This window comes from Lampris incognitus, chromosome 19 (genome assembly GCF_029633865.1).
Source record: "Lampris incognitus isolate fLamInc1 chromosome 19, fLamInc1.hap2, whole genome shotgun sequence".
Taxonomy (NCBI): Eukaryota; Metazoa; Chordata; class Actinopteri; order Lampriformes; family Lampridae; genus Lampris; species Lampris incognitus.
Genome location: NC_079229.1, coordinates 18165951 through 18192007, shown reverse-complemented (window position 1 = coordinate 18192007; position 26057 = coordinate 18165951). Strand labels below are relative to the sequence as shown.

The 26057-nt window shown below is 47.7% G+C and overlaps 1 protein-coding gene across 1 annotated transcript in view; it reads left to right on the top strand.

Moving 5' to 3' along the window:
• Positions 1-2532: 2532 nt before the first annotated feature.
• The window catches only part of tmem14ca (transmembrane protein 14Ca), a 45863-nt gene continuing 22338 nt past the window's right edge, over positions 2533-26057 (top strand). Inside the window, exon 1 of the mRNA XM_056299344.1 lies at positions 2533-2577. Coding sequence (XP_056155319.1) covers positions 2548-2577 — 30 coding nt within the window. The 5' untranslated portion in view covers positions 2533-2547. The remainder of the gene's footprint in view (positions 2578-26057) is intronic.

The following is a 26057-nucleotide window of genomic DNA, read 5'->3' as shown; positions in this document are numbered from 1 at the left end:
CCTTTGCCACACAGGATCGGAACAAAAAAAACCCTTTTTTTTTCTTTCTTTTTTTTACCTTATGTCATTTATTGACTGAGTTTTGTTGGTGATAGGTATACCATTCCTTATGTTTCCCATCCTCTCTCCATTTTACGACAGCCTTTAAAAAGCTAATGTCTGTCATCTCATCTGTTTGGTGCAATTAAATGTTTCTTTTAGTGGTAATGCAAGAGGGCCTTGACTAGCACGTCCATCAGAAAGGGAGCCGTGTATAGGAGACATGCTCAGTTAGGCCGCACGGTCGTAAAGGTTATATTAATGGCTTATGTACCTCAGTGCAGCATTGTTAATGGCAAATGGCATTCACTGGGTGCTGCAGAGGAGGGCCATTCAATCCACTGTATGGTTTATCTATCATGTCAAGCGCTCAATATAAAAACCTTTGGTAATATCAAAGGAGACGCCACACAAAGGCTTTACCCCAGGGCTAGGTTTAAATCCTCTCTTGTGCTCCACGTAACAAAATGAATAGTTTGTATTTTCAAAATCCGTCAGAAATTAATCAAATTTAATTCCTCTTTACGCCGTGGCTAAGTACATGCACATGGACACGCAGAGACAAACACGGGCCATGGTATGTTTGCGTGCGCACACGCTAGCCAACAAAACAATCCACATGCGCTGAAACAAACCCTATTAACAGCTTTTCAGGTGTCATTCCGAGTCTGGCTCTGTGAAATAGCTTAAACCTGGACGAGTAGCCGGTTTCATTTGCTTCTTTGCTTGTTTGGTGTCCCTTTATTGACAACGATGACATCAAACCACCTACCCATGCTAATAAACCCCACTGGCTTTACAGGTACAGGGAAGCACCGGGGCAACATTGGCGGGGTTAACGATAATGATGATCAAGGTTATCGCGGAGTAATTACAGCACGTAGCGGATTTCCACACTAGGTGAATGAATAAAACAGTCAAGCAAGGAAGAGATTGAGAGGGGGAAGAAAATAGAAGGGGTGGGGGGGGACAGGGAATCAAGGAGGGGATGGGGGTGGAGGGGGGGCAGGCGATGTAGTCTGTATCTTTAAATGTGTCGCTTGATTGAAGTGCGTAAGGTTCTGAGCTAATTACATCCAGAACTGCAGCCTAGGAACAGATGCCACACTTGTGCATCAATAAATGCTTATAAGTAACTTATTTAGGGCTGCCTGCCATGCAAGTAAATGGCATGACTTAAAGCACAAGCGCCCGGGGGCTATTCCCTAGCTCTTTGTCTTGTCATCCTGCATCTCGGAAATCTATTCACTGCTTCAAAACACAGGCAGACAGAAGGGTAGGCAGCAACAACAAAAAAAAGGGGAGAGAGAGAGAGAGAAGAGGGGAAAGGAGAGAAAAGATACAAATATTCACACTTTGCAGAAAACATTACGCTCGCCATTTGGGTTGTCTTGCATCAAAGAGACGCTGTCTTCTCCCCGACTTGCGAGCAGTGAAGGAATGGCGAGAGCACTGTTTTTAGCACCAGCCTCCCCCGTTTGATAAAACGCAGCTACGTCTTTAAAGATTTAAAGATAAATATGTTTTGACTGGAGTGTAGAGAGTTACATTAGCTTGACAAGCCCACGCAATGTTTTATTCAGCTGTTATTTTCGTAGCGAGCACTTGATGCACGCGCCTCAGACTCGCGTGTTGACAAAATTTAAAAGGTACTCCATTATTTTTGCCTAGTGCAAATAAGATGTTTATTTTTTGACGCGCCATTATCTTTACTGACCGCTTTGAGTGATTTGGGTGAATTAAACAGACGGGTTGACTGCCTTGACAGTTTCACAGTGGAGCAGAAAGCGAGTTATCAAAGGCCCCACCTCACCATTGCCGCGATAGAAGGCAATTAGCGATGCTCGAACCATTGAGCATTACTGCACGATGCATGCGTCTCACCGACATGGTGCGTTCCCACGTCGATGCGGAGCTCTTTGAGGTGCAGAACACAATGAGTTGTGCGAGTCTGATAATAGTTTTGGTTGTGCAAACTCGCAATCCGTCTGTGTGCCATTTAAGTGTCCCTATAATTAATGTGTGTGCTATTTCGTGTTTCACTATTTTCAGCTGATACCCTAAAACGAAAATGTACTGCAGAGTTCGTATGTGAGGAGAAAAGAGGAACAGAGATAGACTGCATGCCATGGTGTTTGTGCACAGTGTTTGCTTGTATATTTGTTTATGAGCACTATCACACGTACTTGCAATGCACACGCGTGTGTGTGTGTGTGTGATGTGTGTGTGTGCGTGCACGCATGAGAGCGCACATGTGCTCGCATTCGGGTGCGCACATGTCCAGTGTTGCTTCTCCCCACAAATAAAGCTATTTAGAGCAGCAAAGCTGGAAAATAAACTGTGTGTAACATTAAGGGCCTCCGCACATTCCCGGGAATTTGCATACAGAGAGAAAGGGACTTCTTCACCCATTACTCTCCGCAGCATGATGTAAGAGGGCGAAAGTCCTCAGGAATTCTGGTTGGTTCGGATCAACTTGCATGGCTGACCGGCGCTCAAAACACCGCAATGCTTAACACAGAAAATGCTAATGAGGAGGTGAGCATTTGACTATTTATTCTCTCGGTCTTTGAATGCGAAAAGCTGTTTTGCAATTGATGATTGTCCCCACGAATAATTAGACAGGTTTGCATTTTTCATGAGATTAATTCATGGCTTTCTAATGTGCGTTTTGTAACCTTGCGCTGCATATATTCCACGCCGTATTAACATATTTGAAATATGTATGATCTTTAAAGAATATGCCATGTGTTGGGAACAGGCTCTGCACCGTGGACTCGACCATATGAAAGCAGAATATAAATGACCTCTTTTTTTACATATACATATTTCGTGCAATAAACTCAAGAAATTAGTTTACAATGAAATCTTCACAAGCGCTTGTCTGCTTAGGTTCATTGTTGGCACATCTTACTCTGAGCAATATTCCCTGTCAGCGAGGGCAAACACAAACGTCGGTTCACACACATAGACCAACACATACACACATTTTTTTAATTAATATTACGTTAACATAACCACTGACTACTCTCTTTAAAAAGTGAGTTTTTTTCACATATCTTAAAATTATAACACATGGAAATCCTTATGGTGAGTGTGTGTGTGTGTGTGTGTGTGTGTGTGTGTGTGTGCGCGCGTGCCTGTGAATTCTCCTGTGCATACCTGCGTGCATGCTTGTAATGCTGCACATGCACACACACACATGCATACACGCACACACACACACTAATACACACATGCACACAGGCATGTAAGTGTAAGAGCATTTGCAAGCTGTCACCCCCCACATGGACAAACAAGGAGGTGGAGGCGGATTGTAAGGGTAGTGGTTGGATAGTGCAAAAGACCAACAACTTTTCCATGACATCACTCATCTGGCATTAACCCTATTAACGCGTCCTCCTGTTTTTCTCTTCTCTGTGCCACCCAAAAGGAACACAGTGTAGGAGAGAGAGAGGGAGAGAGAGAGAGAGAGAGAGAGAGAGAGAGAGAGAGAGAGAGAGAGAGAGAGAGAGAGAGACTGAGCATGTTGCTTTTTTTATTGGGGTTCCATGAAGGCTGTTGCCAGAGTCTCTGCTTTGCATTTCCTCTAAGGGCTAATTTATCACATCTCTCTCTCTCTCTCACCCATTCTCTTCCAGGGGTACAGCGGGATAAGCCGAGGCTGGGACAGTCTACTGTGCTTGTGTCTGGTGGACATAGTACAGCACTGTCTCCGACTTCTCACTCTTCCCCTCCACGCTGAATTTTCATTTTTATTTTTTTTTTGAGTAAGGATAGAATAAAATAATTTTGATTTTGCTCAGATTTTGCCCCTACAAGCAGCATTTGCATTGATTTCAAGGGGCTTCATTACAGCATCCTTGTTCTTTAAAAAAAAAAATGGCTGCATGGCAGCAACTTTTTTCAAGTAGTTTGCAGAATTTTCAAAGTTTTTGTCCCCCCCCCCATGTTACCTGGATTGTACTATGGGACAGGAAAGTACTGTGCAAATTTCATCAGGGCCAAGTAAATAAATAAATAAAATCTCTTTTCATGATGTCAGTTTGACAACGCGTTCACTATTCTGGCAGATGCATGGTGGGAAAGCGTTTTACTTCAGTGCAGCTATGTGAATGTGCTTAGTTCTACGAGGCCAAGCTGAACCTGCCATTATCGTGCGTGGCTGCTATTTTTGTTGAGGTGAGCGAGCCAAGAGTCTACCGAGTTAGCATGTGTATTTTCATTAAAAGTCCATTAAGTCAATCAATGATGTGAAATGGGTGCATATAAAAAACCCACGAGCTGTCAGAGGAGTGGATCAGACTCGAGGAGATGTCAGTACCGAAGGAGCCGGAGGAGCCATGCTTTCTCACGCTGCAGAGCGAGCGTTTAAAACAAAGCAAGGTGTGCAATGAATATGGAAAGCACTACTCCAGGTGTCTGATTTCACCTCCGGGGCATAAGGGGGGTGGGGGGGGGTATTATGTCAAGAGGTGCAATATTTTAATGCCTCGAAAATTACCACTCACTGTTTGTTTTTCAACATGTTTGGGCAGTGAACAAAACATTCATAGCATATATACCCAAAAACCCCACCACTCCCCCTATAACCACCACCCGCCCTATCATTCGGATCTAATTTCCTCCTCTTTTTTTCCCTTCCTTCCTTTACCTTTCCTGCTGAAATTGATTTCTGCTTGTTTGGTTTGGCAGTAATAAGATCAACAGTAGGATTACGTTTCGATGGCGTACTACCTTGAACCCCAGGCAAATGATTTGTCCAAACTTAATAATGGAAATACGGAGGATGTATTGGGAGATGTAAACAGTGGTTGTAATAAAACAGTGCCGGAAGGGAAGGGCTCCTTTAAGTTGTAAAGCCCTTCCGCTTATGTTGGCCCTACACACCTCGGGCTTCCCCCCACACAGTCAGAATAAAATGTATCGCCATTAAGCCTGGTGAAAAGTCACCCAATAAAAGCTATTTAACTGAAGTGCAGTCTGGAGTGCAGTGTGTCTGGCCCAGTGCAAAGCTGGACCGGCGACGTCGAAGCTGCCTTGTGCAACGGCCAAGAAGCCATGTTTCGTTACGCAGGCAGTTTTCTGATTTAAGTGTTGAGTGCATTTAAGGCCTCACTTTTTAAACACTGTTCCAACACATCCAAGGGGCATTAAATGACGATGCTAGAGTGCCAACAAAGGGGGGGGGACTCTTACACCCATTAACACTGTGGTTTGACTAATGTATATACATATATATATATATATATATATATATATATATATATATATATATATATGTTTCTGCAGCAGTGCACCTAATCAAAACAAATGTGTCAGTAAAACGAGTTTTTTGGTGGCTCATTGAAACAGTATTTATATCTCATGCATGCACAAAGTGGCCTGCCACTCTTACATTGCCGCATTTCTTCCCATCCCCCCCCCCCACTGTAAAAACTTCCTCGCGATTAATTTCCCAGCATTTCTCAACTGTAAGCTATTGTAAAATATATATATATATATAGTTTTGATAAAACCTAAGCTATACATACAGGAATGGCTGTTTTACTCGCCAGCTAGCCTATGGCTAGTAATTTTAGTCAAGGCAAAGTGCAAAAATTGTCCTTTCTTGCCCCAATTTGAATGTGAGCTAATGGAGATGAAATGGAAATAGAAGTCAACTCAACCTGTCAGGGTATTGCCCAGAATCCTTTAATTCCACCTAGCTGTAATTACCCTTATCTATTATGGCCTCCAAACCTATATGACGTCTGAATAACCATGACATTTTATTACCATATAATTAGTTGTGCTTTCTGTAAGTAGTACCCTACAGTAAGCTGCGACTGGGTTTATGCCATTAAATTAAATCATGCAGTATTCAAATTAAGTTTAAAAAAGTTTTTCTTCTCAGGAGTCCACCACTTTAAAATGTGCTGCCAGCACGCATGCAGGTGGGGGAGCGACGTCTCGCGGTGGATTTGAAGTGGTTTTCTGTCTTAACGTCTTCATCTGAAGCAGTCGCCACATCATTTATCGGTCTGAGTTCTACAAAGATTCAAAGCGGCGGGTTTCTTTTTAAAAACGTGCACGTTTATAGCGTTTCTGATTGAAATCCTTCGATGGCGTTAAGTAACCGTTCCCTTCCTTAACCTGTGCCCCTTATAAATTTGTTTCTGGGGAATTAGCTTCATGTCACACACAACCCCCCCCCCCCCCAGGCAGGACAGTAGACGTACTCCCTTCTCACATCTCATGTTCTGTCACAACCTGTTCCCTTTAAGAAACATCCACATCCCGGGGCGTCCGGGATCCCGGGGCGGTCTACTCCGTTGCCTACCAACATGGGGATCGCCAGTTTGAATCCCCGTGTTACCTGCGGCTTGGTCGGGCGTCCCTACAGACACAATTAGGTATGCGTCCTGGATGCGGGTATGTGTCCTGGTCGCTGCACTAGCGCCTCCTCTGGTCGGTCGGGGCACCTGTTCGGGGGGCTGGGACTGGGGGGAATAGCGTGATCCTCCCCCGCACTACGTTCCCCTGGCGAAACTCCTCACTGACAGGTGAAAAGCAGCGGCTGGCAACTCCACATGTATCATAGTAGGCATGTGGTAGTCTGCAGCCCTCCCCGGATCGACAGAGGGGTTGGAGCAGCGACCGGGACGGCTCGGAGAGCGTGGCGATTGGCCAGGTACAATTGGGGAGAAAAAGGGGGGAAAAGTCAAAAGAACAAGAAGCATCCACATCCCGAGTCCCGCCTCTTTCTCCCAGTGTGTCCTTTCCTACATACAGTGAGGCTGAAGCGATCCTGCATTCATTTTGAGGCACGTCACAGTATTTATTACATCTAATGTCATGTGCACTGAGCCTGTGACCCTCACACTTTGCTGTTATCAACTATTACAAGCCCCTCCAGTGGTCGCACTTAATCTGAATCATGCGAGCATCAGCTAAGCTAAAAAAAAAAGAAAAAGAAAACCACTTTATTTGACATTGCATTATTGCAATAAATGAATTCCCCGCATGTAACCCATCCTATTGTATTAGCAGCAGTGGGCAGCTGCAGCACCCGGGGACCACCTCCAGTTCCTCTTTCCATTGCCTTGCTCAGGGGCACAGGCAGGAGTATTAAACCTAACGTGCATGTCTTTTTGATGGTGGGAGAGGAAACCCACGCAGACACGGGGAGAACATGCAAACTCCACACAGAAAGGACCTGGGACGGCCAGGGGTTCGAACCCAAGACCTTCTTGCTGTGAGGCAACAGTGCTAACCACTAGACCACCGTGCCACCCAATGCACGAAGCAGCATAAGACGTAAAAGCCACACTGAACTTTGAGTCATTTCTTTAACTGTGAAGAGTGAGTGGGCTTCGTCTGGGTGACACAGACGTCATCAAAGACAGCCGTAGCTGCCCTCTGTAATAACATTAAAGCTAAACCACACAGATCTCTTTCGTACCCACTTCTGGCTTATTACAGTGGCAGCGGCAGAGTACGTACACCAATAAATTGACACAACGGGTCGGACTCTTTAGTAGACTGGTTAACGTTGTCGCCCGCGGTGTAGGAGACACGGGTTCGCGTCCCGGCTGTGACGGTTCGGGGGGCTGCCCCCCCTGCCCCCCCTCCCCCAAATTCGCTGCATTGGTGTCGGAAGTGGGATGGTGAGACCGTGAGGTCATCGGAAGCGCGTGCGCCCAGAGAGACGTGAGAGAGTTGGTATGCTGAAGCTTCCCGAAAGAGGGGGTAGTGTAACGTACACGAATAAGTAGACAAGTTAGCCCTTGGCTAACAGATCAAACCCCCTAGTCGACTGGTTAACGTTGTCGCCCGTGGTGCAGGAGATACGGGTTCGCGCCCCGACTGTGGCGGTTCCCCGATTGCTCCCCCATAATTATTTCGCTGCAGTATTTTTTTTGGCTAAATTGCGGTGGGGCTCATCCATACAGTGGAGGGGCTCAAATCAATACATAATAGAATAGCACCCCCCTTCCAACAGCTAGAAATATCACGCATTAGGTGACTATGGGTTAGATGATTGCACTCTCCTTTTTTCACACGCAAAATTACATCGACAGCAACAGACGTGGACGGTCATTATTACTACTACTACTGAGTTTAGACAATACTATTCATGCTATTTCAACTCATTCGTGTTGTCAGGCACAGCCGTCCACTGCAGGCTGCGCGGCGGCAGCGTTTAGAACAAGAACATAACACGTAGCCTATAAACACAAACAACGTGTCACATCGGCCTATCCGCAGTGCTGAACACCAGCAGCACACAATCTGTCACAGCGAAAGACATGCATGCTGCACGGCGGCAGCTTTAAAAAAAGAAAATTGACACAGAGAGAGAGAGAGAGAGAGAGAGAGAGAGAGAGAGAGAGAGAGAGAGAGAGAGAGAGAGAGAGAGAGAGAGAGTTAACAGAGCACAACAGGCCACACAAAACGAGACAAGGTCAGCACAGTTTCCAAATCGACCCTATTAATAAAAATATATACAAACTTACCACTGTCGTTTTCAAACGAGCACAATCGGCTTTGGTGCACAGGTCCGTTGCTCTGTCCCGAATTTCCCTCCGCGACTCCTCTGCGCGTTTAGCTGACAATGTCGCTACGACCGAGTTCGCTGAGTCCATTGAGAAGGAAAGCTCAAGACTGGGGCATTGGAGTTAGTCAGACATGAATTTCGTGACCCGGAAGAGATCCTCGAAAAGTGTGAGAAGCCACACAAACCGTTCGTCAATAAGTCCACTCACAGCTCTGGCATCAGTTTTCCTCCGTGCATTAGACTGAGACACGACATCCGGAAGTGTTGCCCGTACTGCAGACAGTGACTTCCGGATAGCCACCAACGCTGCACATTGGCATGCCCGGCGTGTTCCGGATAGGTTCTGAAGTTCGACTGGCTGTGCAGTTGTTTTCATTTCTCTCCGTTTCTTGATGAACAGATCATGGGCGACTGAGTTGGAAAGGAGGTTGTACATTTGTACAGTTTCAAAAAATTCTGCTGCTGCTTCAACGTTGCTGACCACATCAACCAAAACGAGGTTTAAAGAGATGCTTGCATCAAAATCCGACTTTTCCTGTTGTTAATCGATGTAAGGAGTGTGGATGTGATCGATGAGCCGAATGGTAGCCCTAAAATCACATTTATCTCCAGACGAGCGATATCGGCGGCCAAGTAACTGATTTCCGGTTGGCGAAAATGTGGTAACGTACCGCGTCACGAATTCTCATTAGCATAGAGGGCGTGTCCGTAGCGGGACGCTATAAAAGCGGAGACGCCCCTTTTGGCTCGAAGGAATACGGCTGTATTGGCTGAGCAACGTATTCGTGAATCGTGAGGCGAGTAGTCAACTTCCACTGAGAAAGAGGAACCATCTTCCACATCCTCAACCTCAAAGCTGCTGTCGGTGGTCTCGTCGCTCGCCATTTTCCCCCTTTTTTGTGTAAAGCGACAACAGCAAGAAGGGGGCTGTCACCAGTGAATTTCTCGTGTTTCTACGGCAAGCAGCAAGCGGTTTAGCACCAGTGTTTAGCCCACCTGGCCACACCCACACGACCACCCTGAATTTCAGTAGCCAATAGCTATGAAATCACGAAACCACACCTACCTTTCGGTTGTAATTCAAACCACCCGTGTTAAAGATGTGCTCAGAAACAGCATGAAAGTTCCTCTTTAACCTGTGCGCATAGCAGTGGATGTACAATGCATGAGGCACCTCCTGTTTTAGTTTCTGCTGTACCCCGTTCTTGCACCCCGACATGACAGCAGCTCCATCAGAACACTGTCCCACACACGTTTTTGTCAATGTTGCACTGGCCGAGGGTGTGTTTTATGCTTCTCGGGAGCGAGTCGGCATCCAGGCCATCTGTGTAGGTGAAGGGCAGGAATTCTTCATGCACTTCTTCTCCTCTTAAATAACGCAAACTATGGAAGCGTGCTCCCTTTTACTGACATCTTTCTTTCGTCAACCAGCTTCCCTAATTTCTGCACTTATTTCACTTCTGACCATACCTGCCATTAACTGGAGAATCTCGTTTTGGTTGTATTCATGTGTGTATTTGGCATTTCTATGATTGTCAATCAATGTCTTTGCTACAGTCTCGTCAAATTCGCCAATTAAGTTCAGCAGCTCCACGACATTCCCCTGATTTTCTGACCGCTCGTCATCGTCCCGGTGAACTCGCTGCACACTGCCTTGGTACGCAGTATTGTAGCGAAGTCGGGGGGGGGGGGGGCAACCACATGAACAGCCGCAGCCGGGACGCGAACCCGTATCTCCCACACCGCGGGAGACATCGCTAACCGCTCGACTAAAGGGTCCGACCCCTTAGCTAAGGGCTAACGTGTCTACTTATCCATGCACGTTACAGTGTAACGCAGGGACATCACCACAGCTGTCATGTACTCACGGTTTTCTTGCACGATTCTTGAATGACCGGCGTCAATCATGTTTCCCAGTCTCGAGCCATCTATCTTCGTTCGTTTAAGTTCAGCCCATGCCTCCACGGCGAACCTGTGTGCCACACTCCCATTCTGTTTTTAAAAGCTGCTGTTGCGTTCTTCCGGTTTGTATATCCATTAAAAAAAAAGTCTCCGAATGGAACCGCTGCCCACCACCCAAAAAAATGTCGGCAGGTGAAGCAGAAAGCGGCGTCCATCTCAACCGAATATTCGAGCCAGCGGTACGTGTCAAACCAGGCGCCATTAAAAGATCGTTGCTGATGACCCATTTGCTGTGAAGGGTACTTTTTCCTGACTGGGCGCCGGGGTCCATCTCCAGGTCGTTGGCTAATGTCGCCTGTAGCACTACTATGTGGACTGATTAGCATGGCTAGTGACCTCGGTCGCTGGCAGCGGCTGGTGGTGCGAGTCCCATCTCCTCTTCCCCTTCCTTGCTCGTCATCTTCTCCCCCCCTGGCAGGCGGAAGAGGATGGCTCCTGCTTGTCTTCTTCCCCCTCTGAGGTGTTCGTGTTGAAAAGTCACCGCGACCGGCGATATCTAACACGCGGCTGGCGACCCCATGGAGCTCGTGTGACAAGGCCGACAAATCAGAACTAAAGCTTGGTGATTAGTCCGTAATCTCGTTCTCGCTCTGTCTCGCTCAAATATTCAAAACTGCACGTTCACCCAATTACACCTTTGTGCAAAAAAAGTATATATATATATATATATATATATATATATATATATATAGCATGCAAAGGGAAAATGAAACTTTTCATTAACCATGCAGATCCTAATACACACTACGCGATCGTGCTCAAACATAAATATCCACGTGCGCACTCAGACACACACACACACACACACACACTATACAAACATCCATTAAACAAACAAACACGCACACAGGCACAGTCACACACAAACCCACATCTCTTTCTCCACACACACTCACCGTGACCCCGCCGAACCAGTTAAAACTCCTGTCTACAAAAGAAGAAGAAGAAATAAATTACACAAATTGAATCTACTCCTGCCTAAACCCAATTTGTAACTTGATACTTTCTTCCCTGTTTGTCACAACCAAATTGGTAAATTTGACATGAGCGATGTCAAGATAAGTGGGGATAAATCCAACCGAGGACACGGGGTGGCTTTGACGGCGGCGGGACTCGTCTAATAAGGTTTTGCAAGACTGACATGTCATGTTTGTAGTCGCCAGTACACACACACACACACACACACACACACACACACACACACACACACACACACACACACACACACCAAAACACACACTAATGTGCCCTCTTGCAATTAGGAGGGTATCGTGCAGCTCCTGTATTCGGGGCACAGTTGTATTGCGTCCTCAGCGCGGGTATTTCTGCGCGTCCGGGTGGCGCAGCGGTCTGTTCCGTGGCCTACCTACCGTGCTACTCCCGGCTTGGTCGGGCGTCCCTACAGACGGTGGTAGCCGTGTCCCAATTCACTGTCTGCACCCTACAGTTGGACGTGTCTGCGGGTGGGAAGCCGGATATGGGGAGGTGTCCTGGTCGCTGCACTAGCGCCTCCTCTGGTCGGTCGGGGTGCCTGTTCGAGGTGGAGGGGGACCTGGGAGGGGGGGGGGTATCGTGATCCTCCCACGCACTCTGTCCCGCTGGCGGGCTCCTCACTGTCAGGCGACTCCACATGTATCGGAGGAGGCATGTGGTAGTCTGCAGCCCTCCCCGGACCGGTAGGGGGGGGGGAGCACTGATTTTTCAGCTTCCATGGCTGTAAGACAACAAAAAAAAATGAACAACTAACAATGTTCCCACATGGCAGAAAGTCGTCATTCGTGGAAGTATTCTTCTGTTCAAAATGTTCGCTAGTCAAGTACCGGGGAAACGAAACAAGGGTAGTGAGTATGAACACACGGTCTGATGTGGTCTAAAACTGCAGTCCTGGGCCTTGTGTCTAGGTCCAAGCAAGGACGTCGTCGCCCCCTGGAAAACTCCAGTTAGGGAGTAGGAGGGGGGTGGCTGAGGGAAACTCGGAAAGGGTGGCGCAGTAGCAGGACTTGTGTCAATGTGGGGGCGGACTCGTAAAACACCTGTTTGCAGTGTGGGGGCCTGAAAGCAGGGCTTGTTAATAGCCCGCCATAAATCGCTCACTCCATTGTTCTGTCACCAAGTGGCAGGCCCGCATTTCTCACGGGGACTCAGGTAAAAACCTGGTCAAAGGTAAAACGGCTCCTTATAGACGCCAAACATCTTGTACTGTTAATCGCTTTGCGCCCACTGCCTTTGAGATTGGAGAAGAAGGAACTTCAGAGCCGTGACCCTGCAGAAGCATGCAAATCTCCCTTTTAATTCCAGCTCCTTTGCAAGTGATTTGTTTCTCTTCACGTAATCAACATTCAAATGTTTCAGGAATTTGAATAATAAAGTTGCTGTCATCTTTTGTGGCACACGCTGTTGGACTGGGTATTTGTTACAGCCGTGGTAACAGCTGCTTTTTTGGTGAAATGCTGATATTGACATTAATCTGGGCGTACCCACAAAAACACACTAATTTATCAGAATTTCGCTTCTGGTGACCTTTGCCTGCAGCTTAGAAGAAGCCGGCGGAGTGAGGTCCTTTTCTTAATCACTCTTTTGACAACAAACACAAGCTGTTTTGGTCAGGGAGGGCCGAGGAAAGCAATGCAAAGGTGTGTGTGTGTGTGTGTGTGTGTGTGTGTGTGTGTGTGTGTGTGTGTGTGTGTGTGTGTGTGTGTGTGTGTGTGTATGTGTGTGTGTGTGTGGGTACACATATATGTGTACAAGCACCTGGGTTTGCACCAGATGGACACACACACACACACACACACTCTCTCTCTCTCGCACACACACACACGTGCGTGTGCGTGTGCGTGTGCGTATATATATATGTGTGTGTGTGTGTGTTCGTGCATGTGTGTGTGTGTTCGTGCATGTGTGTGTGTGTGTGGGGGGGTACACATATATGTGTACAATATATGTGTGTGTGTGTTCGTGCGTGTGTGTGTGTGTCCATGCGTGTGTGTGTGTGTGTGTGTGTGTGTGTGTGTGTGTGTGTGTGTGTGGGTACACATATATGTGTACAATATATGTGTATGTGTGTGTGTGTGTTCGTGTGTGTGTGTGTGTGTGTGTGTGTGTGTTCGTGCATGTGTGTGTGTGTGTGTGTGTGTGTGTGTGTGTGTGTGTGTGTGTGGGTACACATATATGTGTACAATATGTATGTGTGTGTGTGTTCGTTCATGTGTGTGTGTGTGTCCATGCGTGTGTGTGTGTGTGTGTGTGTACACATATATGTGTACAATGTGTGTGTGTGTGTTCGTGCGTGTGTGTGTGTGTGTGTTCGTGCATGTGTGTGTGGGTACACATATATGTGTACAATGTGTGCGTGTGTGTGTGTTCGTTCATGTGTGTGTGTGTCCATGCGTGCGTGCGTGTGTGTGTGTGTGTGTGTACACATATATGTGTACAATATGTGTGTGTGTTCGTGCGTGTGTGTGTGTGTGTGTGTGTGTGTGTGTGTTCTTGCATGTGTGTGTGTGTTCGTGCGTGTGTGTGTGTGTGTGTGTGGGGGTACACATCTTTGTGTACAATATGTGTGTGTGTGTGTGTGTGTGTGTTCGTGCATGTGTGTGTGTGTGTGTGTGTGTGTGTGTGTGTGTGTGTGTGTGGGTACACATATATGCGTACAATATGTGTGTGTGTGTGTGTGTTCGTTCATGTGTGTGTGTGTCCATGCGTGTGTGTGTGTGTGTGTGTGTGTGTGTGTGTGTGTGTGTGTGTGTGTGTACACATATATGTGTACAATATGTGTGTGTGTTCGTGCGTGTGTGTGTGTTCGTGCATGTGTGTGTGTGTGTGTGTGTGTGTTCGTGCATGTGTGTGTGTGTGTCCGTGCATGTGTGTGTGTGTGTATATATGTGTGTGTGTATTTATATATACATATGTTTGTATATACACAAACCCTGTATATAAATCTGTATAGTGTGTACCTGTCTGTGTGCGTGTGCACATGTCGGCGTGCACCGAGCGAGCCCCCCACCCCCCACCCCCCACCCCTCCATGTCTCCCTGTTTTCCAAATAGACTAACTGATACAAAGCCCAGGCCCGAGGAACAAAGGAAGAGCCGAGCAGATGAGGGGGGGCGGGGGGGGGGGGAGAGCAGTCGCCACAGACAAGCCTGAACGGGACAGAAGGGAGACCTATGGCCCTTTAGTAGCGGGGCCCTCGGAGCCTCCACGGTGGAGGGGATCAGCTCACTGTAACAAGCAGCACAAAGACAGCGGGAGGAGTAAGCAGGAGGCGGAGAGGAGAATACCTGAAATCAGATGGGATCGTTTGCCTGCTGTAAGGGGTCATCCCTGTGCTCATTCCTCCTTTTCAAAGGGCCGAGCCTCCATTGTTTGTGTGTGTGTGGGGGGGGGTGCATCAAGGGGGTCAAATAAAAGAAGGGAGGAGTAGGAACACAGAGATAGATTATTTCTTTTCTTTTTAATTTTGGACAATCGACACTCTTTGCACGATGCCTCCTCTGTGGACGTCCCCGTAAATTGGTTTTCCATTTTGTGGCTTTCATTGAATTTTCATTGATTTCTTTTTTGTTACTCGTTAATTTATGCGGCTGTTGATTCAAACTGATTTTTTTAAAATAAAAGCTACTAAAGATGCATGTACGGCGAGTGTCAGGGCATCTTGACTGGAGCCACTGCCAAACGCAGGATGTTCGGCTCAGCACAGGCCGCTGTGCGTCTCCCTGAAACGGCGGGGCGGCTAGAGACACTGAGACACCGGGGAGAGGCAGAAGAGACGAGGGCCACGCCAGCTTTTCTGCATTCTCTGTCTAGTTAATGTGGGGAGGCTCTAATAAAAAGCCACCATGTGCCAATTGAGTGCATACAATTAACAGATTAGAGTGATAAAGAGGTTGCATGACTGCGAGGCACGAGGCCGCCTCCCTGAGCCCTCGGGGCTCCACGATGGGCAGGAGGAGAAGAGGGAGGTGGGGCGGAGGGGGGGGGCTGCTGCACCGCTGATGAAGGGCCCAGATAATCTCTCCCTCCCTCCCTCCCTCCCTCCCTCCATCTCCCTCTCTCTTTCTCTCTCTCCTTCCACCACCCTCCTCTCCTCCTCCCCTCACTGCACCACCCTCCCACCCCACTCCACCCCTCGCACCCTGTGCCCTGGAGCACCTTTCGCAAATACCTGCTCAATATTCTAGTTGGGGGGTGAGGCAGCGTGTGCGTGTGTGTGTGTGTGTGTGTGTGTGTGTGTGTGTGTGTGTGTGTGTGTGAGAGAGGAGGGAGGTGCATGTGGTGTGTCTGCAGAGAGGAGATACAACGCACACAAAAAAAAAGAAGCTGTTTGAAACAAAAAGCGGAACATCTGCTAAAGCGATTGTGGGGTAAATATGTTTGACAATTATTGTTTACAGTGACAGTGGTAACAGTTTCAACACCCAAATCAAAAAATCCCACCATTGCTGTGTTTGCAGTGAGACAGATGGGCCTACAGCGACCCATTAACAACCTGTCAAAGGCTTCATTCTCAACTTACTTTTAATGCCTCGGCGTCTTCAGAGTGAGACTCTGAGGGAAAGCACCGCTTCAACATAATGATTATTATCTATTTGCCCGGCGTAAATCAGACACCCACTGCTCCTTGTATGTATTTATTTTATTTTATTTTTTTCTTATCCTTTCTTTACTTTGGTCTATTGCTAGTGTTTACCATTCAAGGATAGCTCCATGCCCCCCTCCTCCTCCTCCTCCTACCCTCCCCTCCCCTCATGTTATTGTATTATTGATGATGATGATGTGCTTTTGAGAGAACCTGAAGAGGAGATAACGACCCCCCCCCCCTTCTGCGATTGTTTCTTTGTTTGTTTTTTTTGTTCAGCAATGAAATATTCTATATTTGGGGAGGGGAGGAGGGAGGGGGGTCATTATTTGTTTTTTGTTGGTCATGTTATTCCACGTTGTAAATGATTAATAACTCGCCCCCTTTTCATTCGCGCGCCGGTAGGCTCACGCCAGCTCAGGGAGACAGAACGCGAGCCGTTCTGAGCAGCGCGCGGCATGCAAAGCAGCAGCTTTGAATACCGCGTGCAAAACCCCGGGTCTTAATCAAATCAACGGCAGGATGATTTTGGGAGCGGGTAGGCGTGAGACGCGCTTCTCCACCGTTGTGTTTCCCTCTCTTGGAGGTGCAAAGGAGGAGGAGGAGGATGCCTGGAGTCGGAGGGCTGCTCGGACTTTTAAAACCCGGGCAATATTACAGCAATATACCTGAACTAGTCTGTGGTTATCCCGGATTATTTGTGTGTGTGTGTGTGTGTGTGTGTGTGTGTGTGTGTGTGTGTGTGTGTGTGTGTGTGTGTGTGTTTGTGGGGGGGGCTCGTGCATGTGCATGTGCATGTGCACGTGCATGTGCATGCGCATGCAGCCACATAAGCGTGTGCCCTCATCCATTTTTTTCTGTCAGCGTCTGCGTGCACGTTTCTCACGCGTGCGCATCGAGACTAATGCGAAACCCGTTGTTAGGCCCGTCACCGGTTTCCCCCAACACTGTACCGCTCTAAACGCGCTCAATCAAATGATGTGTTGGGGAATAATTAACCCCGGAGCCCCCATTGGTTCTAATTGGCGCCTATTAGAGAGCTGTATGATTCCTTGATAAACACCGAGGAGAGCGCAAATGGTGGCAGGCAGCGGCGGTGGGTGGAGGTTTGATTGGTAAGCAAAGTGCGGGAGCAATGCATACCGGGGGTAACCAACATTTAATTATCAATGAGGTTTTCCTAACACTTTGGAGAGGCCCCGGGCACTGTTTCCTTCAGTGGTAGTAATGGGCTCTTTTTAATGGAACTTGTGTTAAACACAGAGCTGCCACCGCAAAGCTTTGACGTTTGTCCCCCCAACCCCTTAGCTGTGGCGGCGTTAATTTAGGCAGCCGCTGAAAGACGATGCAGCTCATTTGAGCTGCTGCTCCTCGGTGGCGAGGGCCAAGGCCACGGCAGGAAGTAACGAGGGGTTCTCCGTGATGAAGCCACGTCCGCTGGGTGCAAGTTCGTCTGTTTTCTCCTGAGTTTTTTTCCAGCTTCTTCAGGGGGTAAGGATGGTGAAACGTTGGGAGTTTTAGCTACAGCAACTGTGAACAGTAACAGGTACCTACCGGGCAATTAGGATGACGTCATTACTGGAAGGGGAAGAAATAGCAAAAAATTAATTAATTAATGTAGCTATAGTGGAGGCATATCAGCCTCAGCCATGATCACTTTATTATGATCACATCCCTTTCCAGACTGCCCCCCCCACACACACACACACACACCTTATTGCAAGAGAGATGCTGTGTCAGTTTGGCTGTATTGTGAAAAACGTCCATTTAATTGAAGGCCCCCCCTCTTTTTTTCTCCCCAATTGTATCTGGCCAATTACCCCACGCTTCCAAGCCGTCCCGGTCACTGCTCCACCCCCTCTGCCGATCCAGGAGGGCTGCAGACTACCACATGCCTCCTCCGATACATGTGGAGTCGCCAGCCGCTTCTTTTCACCTGACAGTGAGGAGTTTCGCCAGGGGGACGTAACGCGTGGGTGGGAGGATCACGATATACCCCCCAGTCCCCCCCCCCAACCGACCAGAGGACCAGGACACATACCCACATCCAACTTCCCCCCTGCAGACACGGCCAATTGTGTCTGTAAGGTAGCCCGACCAAGCAGGAGGCAACATGGGGATTCAAACCACCGGTCCCCGTGTTGGTGAGCAACAGAATAGACCACCATGCCACCCGGATGCTGGATTGCATGTTTTTTGACCTTGGCCTCAGTTAGCATTTCATTTGTCCTGACATATACAAGAGAAGATGGCGTCCAGCTGAATGGTTATCAGATGAAACGTGATTACGCTAAGGTGGTTTGCGCTGCAGGTAAAGTTTATCCGATCAAGTATCCCGCCCCCGGCCTGTCACCGCCACCCAAGCCCGTCACAATCTGTAAAACTTGCGTAAGAGAGTCAAGAAGCCTCAGCATTTCATGTTATGCACAGCGGAGAAGCCTTGAGAGAAAAGAAATCGGAGGACCCATGTTCGGCTTCTTGTGTCAGCAAGCATCTGCCTTGCAAAAGTGTCCTTGAGCGATACTCTAAATCCCCACCAGCTCCAGGGGCTGTTATTTTCCTGTGCTAGGGCCCCTCCCAAAGGGGACAAGTGAGGCAAAAACTTCCCTACAGGGATGAATAAAGTAACACATTACAAGTCGCCTGGGGTAATCTGTGGGGTCAATAAGTTGCAACACATCTCATATACTGTACGTAGAACGGTGCGGGTTCAAATCCGATTCATAAACCTTCAAAGCCGTTCATCCTTTACTGTCTGTCAGTCAATGCATTTTACCATATGCGCTCTGTGCATCACCGATGTGAATCCCGAATGCCATGAAAACAGGTTATCTGTCAGGGATGGGGGGGGGGCGGCATTTGACAGGGCAGGGACTGATGATGTAAAAACAAAAACAACCCCACTGCTGGTGGATTTAGCAGTCGTTTCGGGTTATGCTAAGCTTCGTTGTTGACCGGAAGTCACGCTTTCTGGGGGATTTAAGATATCCAAAGTAGCCATCCATTACTTACGGTGTTGTGTTTGCTATTTTGCAGGCCGTCAAGTACGTCTGAGGTGACTCGATGAATCAGAGAGTCGATACTGACCGATATGTCAGCGTAGCTTAAGATACATTTAAGATGGCCGTCATAGCATAAGGATACTGGAAATACGCGTTATGGGAGGGCTGAGAGATAATGCTGGGACGGCCGCCTTGGCTTTGGCCATTGTCCGAGGCCTGAGGCTTGATCCTAATCTGCAGCAAGCTCTTGCATTGGGACGGGAGCTGGGGCAGGGGGGCTCAGGGCAGAGCCAAGCCCAAGTCTGACCCACTTTTCCGGGGTCCCTGACAGGAGGCGGCTGGCAGTGTGAGGGTAACCCTCCATCAACGCCGGCTCCTGTAATCCGGCCTAGCATGTGCCAGTCAAGCCTCACGCGATGACAAGCTCATCATGACACGGCCATAGTCCTCTCCCCTCTCTTTGCTGCCTGGACATCTCAAACCCGAGACAACGTCCCAGTGGTTATGGCATTTTAGTGTCAACTGGCATGTTGAGTTTGGTGAGCACCTTCAGATTGACGATGTAGAGGCCGTGTCTTTGTGGAGTTTGCCAAGTTTGTCAGGGAAGGTCGAGGTTTTTGGCACAAAACTGCTCAGTGGCGTTAGACGATACTTGTCAGCTGGACCGAAGTAAGCTATCACATCACGTTCAGATCCACGAGGCCTTCGGAAATCATGACCCACAAGTGAGAGAAGGTCACGTGAAAATTATTTTCCAAAATGTTCTTTTTCATACTTGAAGGACATATTTGAGATGTATGTAGAAGATCTAAACAACTCCCAACTGAAATATACACCACACAAAAAAGGAAAACTGTTAATGAAAATAGGAAAAAGAGAGAGAAATGGGGTGGGGGGCAAAGATTAGCTTCCACCTAAAAGTACACATTTCAGCCATTATGGCCTCCCCCATGGCAACACAGTCGTCGGCGAGGAAGCCTCTTTCCCAGACACTCCAATATGAGGGTGAGCCAGAGAGGAAGAGGCAGAGGAAGAGGGAGGGAGCGTGCAGCCGCACATCTGACAATCCACTGGCATGAAAGTGACCCCCTCAAGCTAGCACATTCAGAGAGAAAATTACAGTTTTTGTGCATTTGTGTCAATATGCATGTCAAAAGGTAATTGGGAAATTGTTCTGCAGTGTCAAGTCCTGTTGGCGGTGTTTAGCCTGTGGTGAGATCCAAACCGTTTCTGCACCCACTCTGGAGGCCAGACCGAGCCCCGCAGTTCACTGTCTCCCATGCACAGCTCTCCTTTAAGCTAATAAAGCGGTCATTTATCAGAAAAATAAATTATCGCCCAGAACCAGAGATCTGCCCACGACGACAGCGAGACTTGAGCGGTAATTTATGGGCGGTCGTAAACAATTATGGTTTTGACGAGAGTACGTTTTCAACACCGTACGTTTTGAAAATATAAATTAACGATGGAAGAGTAAAGGAAAAGGGCGTTGTTAAATTTGCTTCGACGTGTTGGTTTTGTCACCTATGATTCAGATCACCTAAAAAAAATTTTTTATCTATAACAAAGCGCAGATGAGGCCTCGTCAGGTTCACAAGGTTACAGGGGTGAAAAGGTACAACTATTACCCATCAGCTATAATGTCAAATGCATTGCACTAAGCGATGTATTTCCAGTCAGCATTTGTGACAGGTAAAACAGTGTTGTGCCTCTCTTCATGCACTGGAGAGGGTTAATGATGTGTGTTGCCCGATGGCACACTAAATTTCATGTGAGGCTACAGAGAGAACAAAACCACCGTGTCAGGGGAGGTTTGGAGGAGTGGACAGTGTTAACAGGTGAGAACACGTGTTGACAGAGCATCCCCTCGACTGGGAGTCAACTTGTGCTGAGATAGCTTATTTTATTTTTGGAAAACATCTTTCTAAAGACTCAAAACCTAGGTGTTTTATGCAATATGCATTGAGAATAAGGTTCAGGAGGAAGCTTTACGACAAAGGTTGGGGGACAGAACCGAACCCCGACAAAATTGCTTTCCATCGATCATCTTGCAAGTTTTCTTGGAGCAAAATCTCCCCTCCCCTCATTTCTCCCATGCATGCAGTCCTGCACATCTACTGATACTTGGTGCCTGTGCATAGCTATCTGAGGCTTGCAGGGTGTCAGTGGAGGGACCTGCCCATGGCAGCAGCAGCAGCAGTGGTGGTGGTGGTCATTCAACCATTCCTGTAGTGCTTTTGTTAGCATTGGTCACTACAATAAAAGGAAATCAACAACAACAACAACAGGTGTTTTGGTGGTTTGTACCGCCATGTGCATGTGGTTTACTGTGGATTTGAACATGACCTTCGTCACGTCATCCCCCCTCTCTTTTGCCCATCTTTTTTCCGTTATTATCAACTGTAGATAATGCAAAAAAAAACCAAAAAAAAAACAACGGATATGCCCTGAACATCATATCCCAAAATCCTGCAAACAACTTTTGGGGTGCAAGACGGGACTCGTGTACTCTAAATTTGCCCAAAATGGTGAAATGTTTAGCAAATTCAGAAGCAGGATGGGGATGCCACGTGTTGTTTCCGCTGCAGGGGAGTGACAGAAACGCACCGGGGAGCATCTTCATTATTTCAGCTCTGCGGTTCTCTGCCGTTATGTTGCGGCGATGACAACGAGACGAACTGAGAAAACGAGAATGGCTGATGAGGAGAAACGGTTGTTTTTGGCGTTGGCATCACTAATAGTATTGCAACTTTCATTTTAAAATTAGACGCGCGCGCGCGCGTGCGCACGCACGCACGCACTCACACACGACCGCGCGACACACACGTTCACAGATCTCCCCGAAATGAGACTGTGGCGTTAGGAAAAGGAAAATGGTGACAGAGATGGCATAAGGTATCAGTGCAGCGACTCCAACACTTCCAGTCGTACGTGTTTTGTCTTGCACAACGCGCAAACCGGTTTACGGCAAAGGCAGATGCAGAGAGGAGGCTCACGCGGAGGGGACCTGTCAGTCACCGGGCCTTAGATTATTTCTGGCGCTCTGCTACTATCAACCATAAAAACGCTGCAGGGGGGGGAAGGTCCGTTTCTTTGTTCATGGGTCTGTGCACCACTTCCAAAATAAATGTTTCAGTTAACGAAATTTAAACGAAGTTCACGAGAGGGGGGAGGGGGGGGGAGGAAAAAAATAACCCCCTTTATGTTTGAACCCTCTGTCACTCAAATCTGCCCAAAACGAAAATCAGGCGCATGTGGATAAAGAAGTAAATCAATATCCAACAAAATGTGCAATAGCCCAAACGTTGGCAGTGTTATAACATAGAGAGAGATGTGTGTGTGTGTGTGTGTGTGGGGGGGGGGGGTCCTATAGGCCTGAACCAGTGAGTTGATTAGGGTCGGGCAGTGAAAGCTGCTGCTGCTTTCTGTGCACACACAGAGTAAAGTCCTTTATCACGGGGAGGCATGGCGGTGCCCCCAGCTATTGCTTGCCCGGAGCGAAGAGCTGGGATGGCAAAAAAAAAAAGAAAGAAAGAAAAAAAAGGGGGAGTCTATCATCAAAGTTCATAATAACGCTGGGTTTGGCACAGCTGCGCAGTGACCCTTTTGTGATGGGACAGATAGCTCGCGAGATGAAATAGTGCTCTTCTTCGGTGTGAAATTATCATGTCTATTAATTCAGTCAGACAGACATCAACGCCCCCCCCCCACTCGCCCCCCACCCCTAGTGCTCTATAGTACCCCAGCCCAGCTCTCTTATTCCAGCTCCTATCCGTGGAAATATGCGATTTCCTAGCAAACGCTCCGTTTTACTGGAGTAATTTCTCATCGTTGATTCACAGAAAATAAGGCTGTGCGCGCGTGCACGTGCGCGCGTGTGGGGGGTTAGTTTTAAAGCACAGGGTGTCTGGGAGTAAGGGGCTATCTGTAACAAAACATACGAGGTGTCCCATCGTTGTCATTTTTGCGCTGGCAGGAGAAACATGATGAATCCATCACGGAAAAATAGACAATGTGTTTCACTTATCGAATGAAGACCCGCCCCCCAAAAAAACCTAGATTTGGAAGTGAAATGTACGAGTTTGTAACGTCCGAGTTCGATGGATCCTGCCCGTCTTGTCAGGCTGACAAAAACACTGTTTTGTGAACGAACTTTGAACATATGCACGTGCTGGCAATTAATTTTAATTCAAACGAAATGCCAATATTGTTAGGAGAGAGTCTGTGAGAGTATATTTCAAGGACTGCGTGTGTGCGTGTGTGTGTGTGTGTGTGTGTGTGTGTGTTATTTTTCTTCTTGCTATGATGATTTGGTGAGGATGATGATGATGATGGAGGTGGCGACGACGACAACGACGACGACGATGATGATGATGATGACAATGATGGTGATTAGTATTATCAGTAATATTATTTTTATCTTCGTCGTTGCCCTCGTCCTGACTGGCGCTCCTATATTGCTTCGGGGTTGGTGTGTAGGTCACACCAGCTTTAGGGGGCAAAACTGGCGAGTTTAGAATTTCTTACAGATCTTATTTGCAACTCCCCCCCCCCCACACACACACAATTGCTAAAATGGATGCTGTCATAATAAATCAGGCAAAGACAGGGAAATCAAAAGGCTTTGGTGTTAGATTTCTGGCTCCATGACGGGGATTTTCCTCTTCCTTGAACGAACAATATTTGGGATCTATTTTGCCGATCTGTAAAACAGGCGTTGGACAGGACTCAGGTGTTATAGGCCTATTCTAAAGTTACCCGAACACAGCATTGGTCATCAGACAACCCCCCCCCCCTCCCACCCACCCATACTATCCGCCTTTCCAAGAAGGGGGGGGGAGAAAAACGTAAACAAACATATGACAAAGAAAATAAATAAACCCCTTTTTTTTTTGGATGCTGCTGTGCTCGTGAGGCGTGAAGACGTTTGGTTAAACGCTCGCATCATTTGCAAGGTCTGAGTTTTGATGAAGGGAGAGAGACAGAGAGGGAGAGAGAGGGAGAGCGAGAGAGAGAGAGAGAGAGCGAGGTGCCTTTAAAAAAGAAAAAAAAGAAAAGAGTTGATTGAAATGGCGTGTGCCTGGCTGACGGGAGCCAGTGAGGGACAAAGCCCTGCGAAGCCATGGCCACTCGAGCAATTATTCCTCCACGCTGCATTTGGATTAGTGCAATGGAAAGAAGCATATGTTTGGCCTGGGGCGACACTCCCCCTGGCTGGCTCCAGAGAATGCAGGGAGAGAGAAAAGGAAAGAGAGAGAGAGAAGAGATGGAGGGGGGGGGGGTGTCCTAAACCTAGAATATAAACTGCATTAACCGAGAGAGGAAACATTAACACAGTTTTAATCCGCTCTTTTCATATATATTCGGGATACACAAACCCATGAAATTGGCAGACCTCGGTGCTTGATAGGTGACCGTGGGACGACAGCGATTTGTGATATGTGCTGTCACAGCACACCGGCATTATGCAGGCCTATACAGCGATGCCTGGCTCAAAGTGGATAAAAGAAACCGCGGATCAGGCAGCCGCCCCGTTTGGCTCCTCAATTGTCTCGCCGTAAAGTTAATGTTTTCCCTGCCTGCGTTCAAATCTCCTCAAATCGGATATTTATTTTATTTTATTTATTTATTTTTTTGCTTACAGGATTGTGAACTTTAGCAGAGGAATGAACTTTTTCATTATTTAAATCGCATTTCTTATGGTGGAGCAGGCAGTTGAAGACGCGTGTGCGCATGCGTGAATGTGCACGCGCACGCGGTCCCCCCCCCTCCCCGCGCAGACGTCAGCTACTAACCACCGGGTTTGTTCGGAGTAAGCCGTGTCGCGGTACTGAGCACCTCTGCGCGTTCAAGATCTCCTTTGTTTATTCAGAGTCACTTAATGTTTTCTAATCGATTTACGCAATGTCTCAAGTAATCAAGGACGATTGGATGAAGTCGTTGACCCCTTTTGGCTCCGGAGCCCCTGGTTTGCGCGGTGGGAAGGGCCCATAAGGGGTCAGTGGCAGACGAGGAGGAGGAGGAGGAGGAGGGGGGCGCCTATGACAGCTGATGTTAGACTTGGAGAGAGACAATTAGCCATTTTGCGCTTCACTGCAAACTTTTAAGTCCCATAATTCGATAGTACTAAAATCCCCGTATCAAATGTCACGGGGGAAGCCCGTTTTGTCGACCCACCATCATTATTATTATTATTTATTTATTTATTTATTTTGGAGTATGAATATGATATCCAACAGGGTCTTCACCGGACATGCGCTGCTTAAGACAGTTCGAGGTTTAGGTTTTGGTCCGTTTCAGCGCAGGGCCAGCTGTGAGACACCGTCTCCCTTGCGAAACATTTTGGCTCCGCGGTAACAAAACCCTTTCAGTCTCCAGCATCGCCATTCGTTATCTCCCGGTTTCAAAGCCAGTGGGACAACCGGACTCGGGTCTGATCCCGACCAAACTAGATAGATATTGCTCTTACGCACCCAATAAACCTCCGCGTGCTCCCAAGCAGCGCAGTGCCTGCAAGCGTTGCGGGGATGCAGCCTGCCGGGGTGGGGATGCTACAGGCTAATTAGGCCATGTGTGGTAAGAGGCCGAGTCCGACAGAAGTCACTCAGTTCACCAGCCAATGGCTCAGCAGCATCAGCTAGATAGTTCGAGACCACATAAACATGGCTGCCTGTTTCCTTTTCAACACCATGTGTCTCTCTGGAAGGCTTGACGGTGCAGCCTCTCAGTACTATCAAACTAAAAAAAAAAGAGAAAAAAGAAGGGGGGGTCTACTTTCCAAATTGTATGGATTGTTTTATTTCCCATATATATAACCTAGAATATGTGCTAACAACAGCCCCACTTATTAATTACTATAGGAGAATCAGCTGTAATTGGTTTAGTTGAGGCGAGCAGCAGTTATGGATTGAATTAACCAAATTCAGTTGGGTATTGC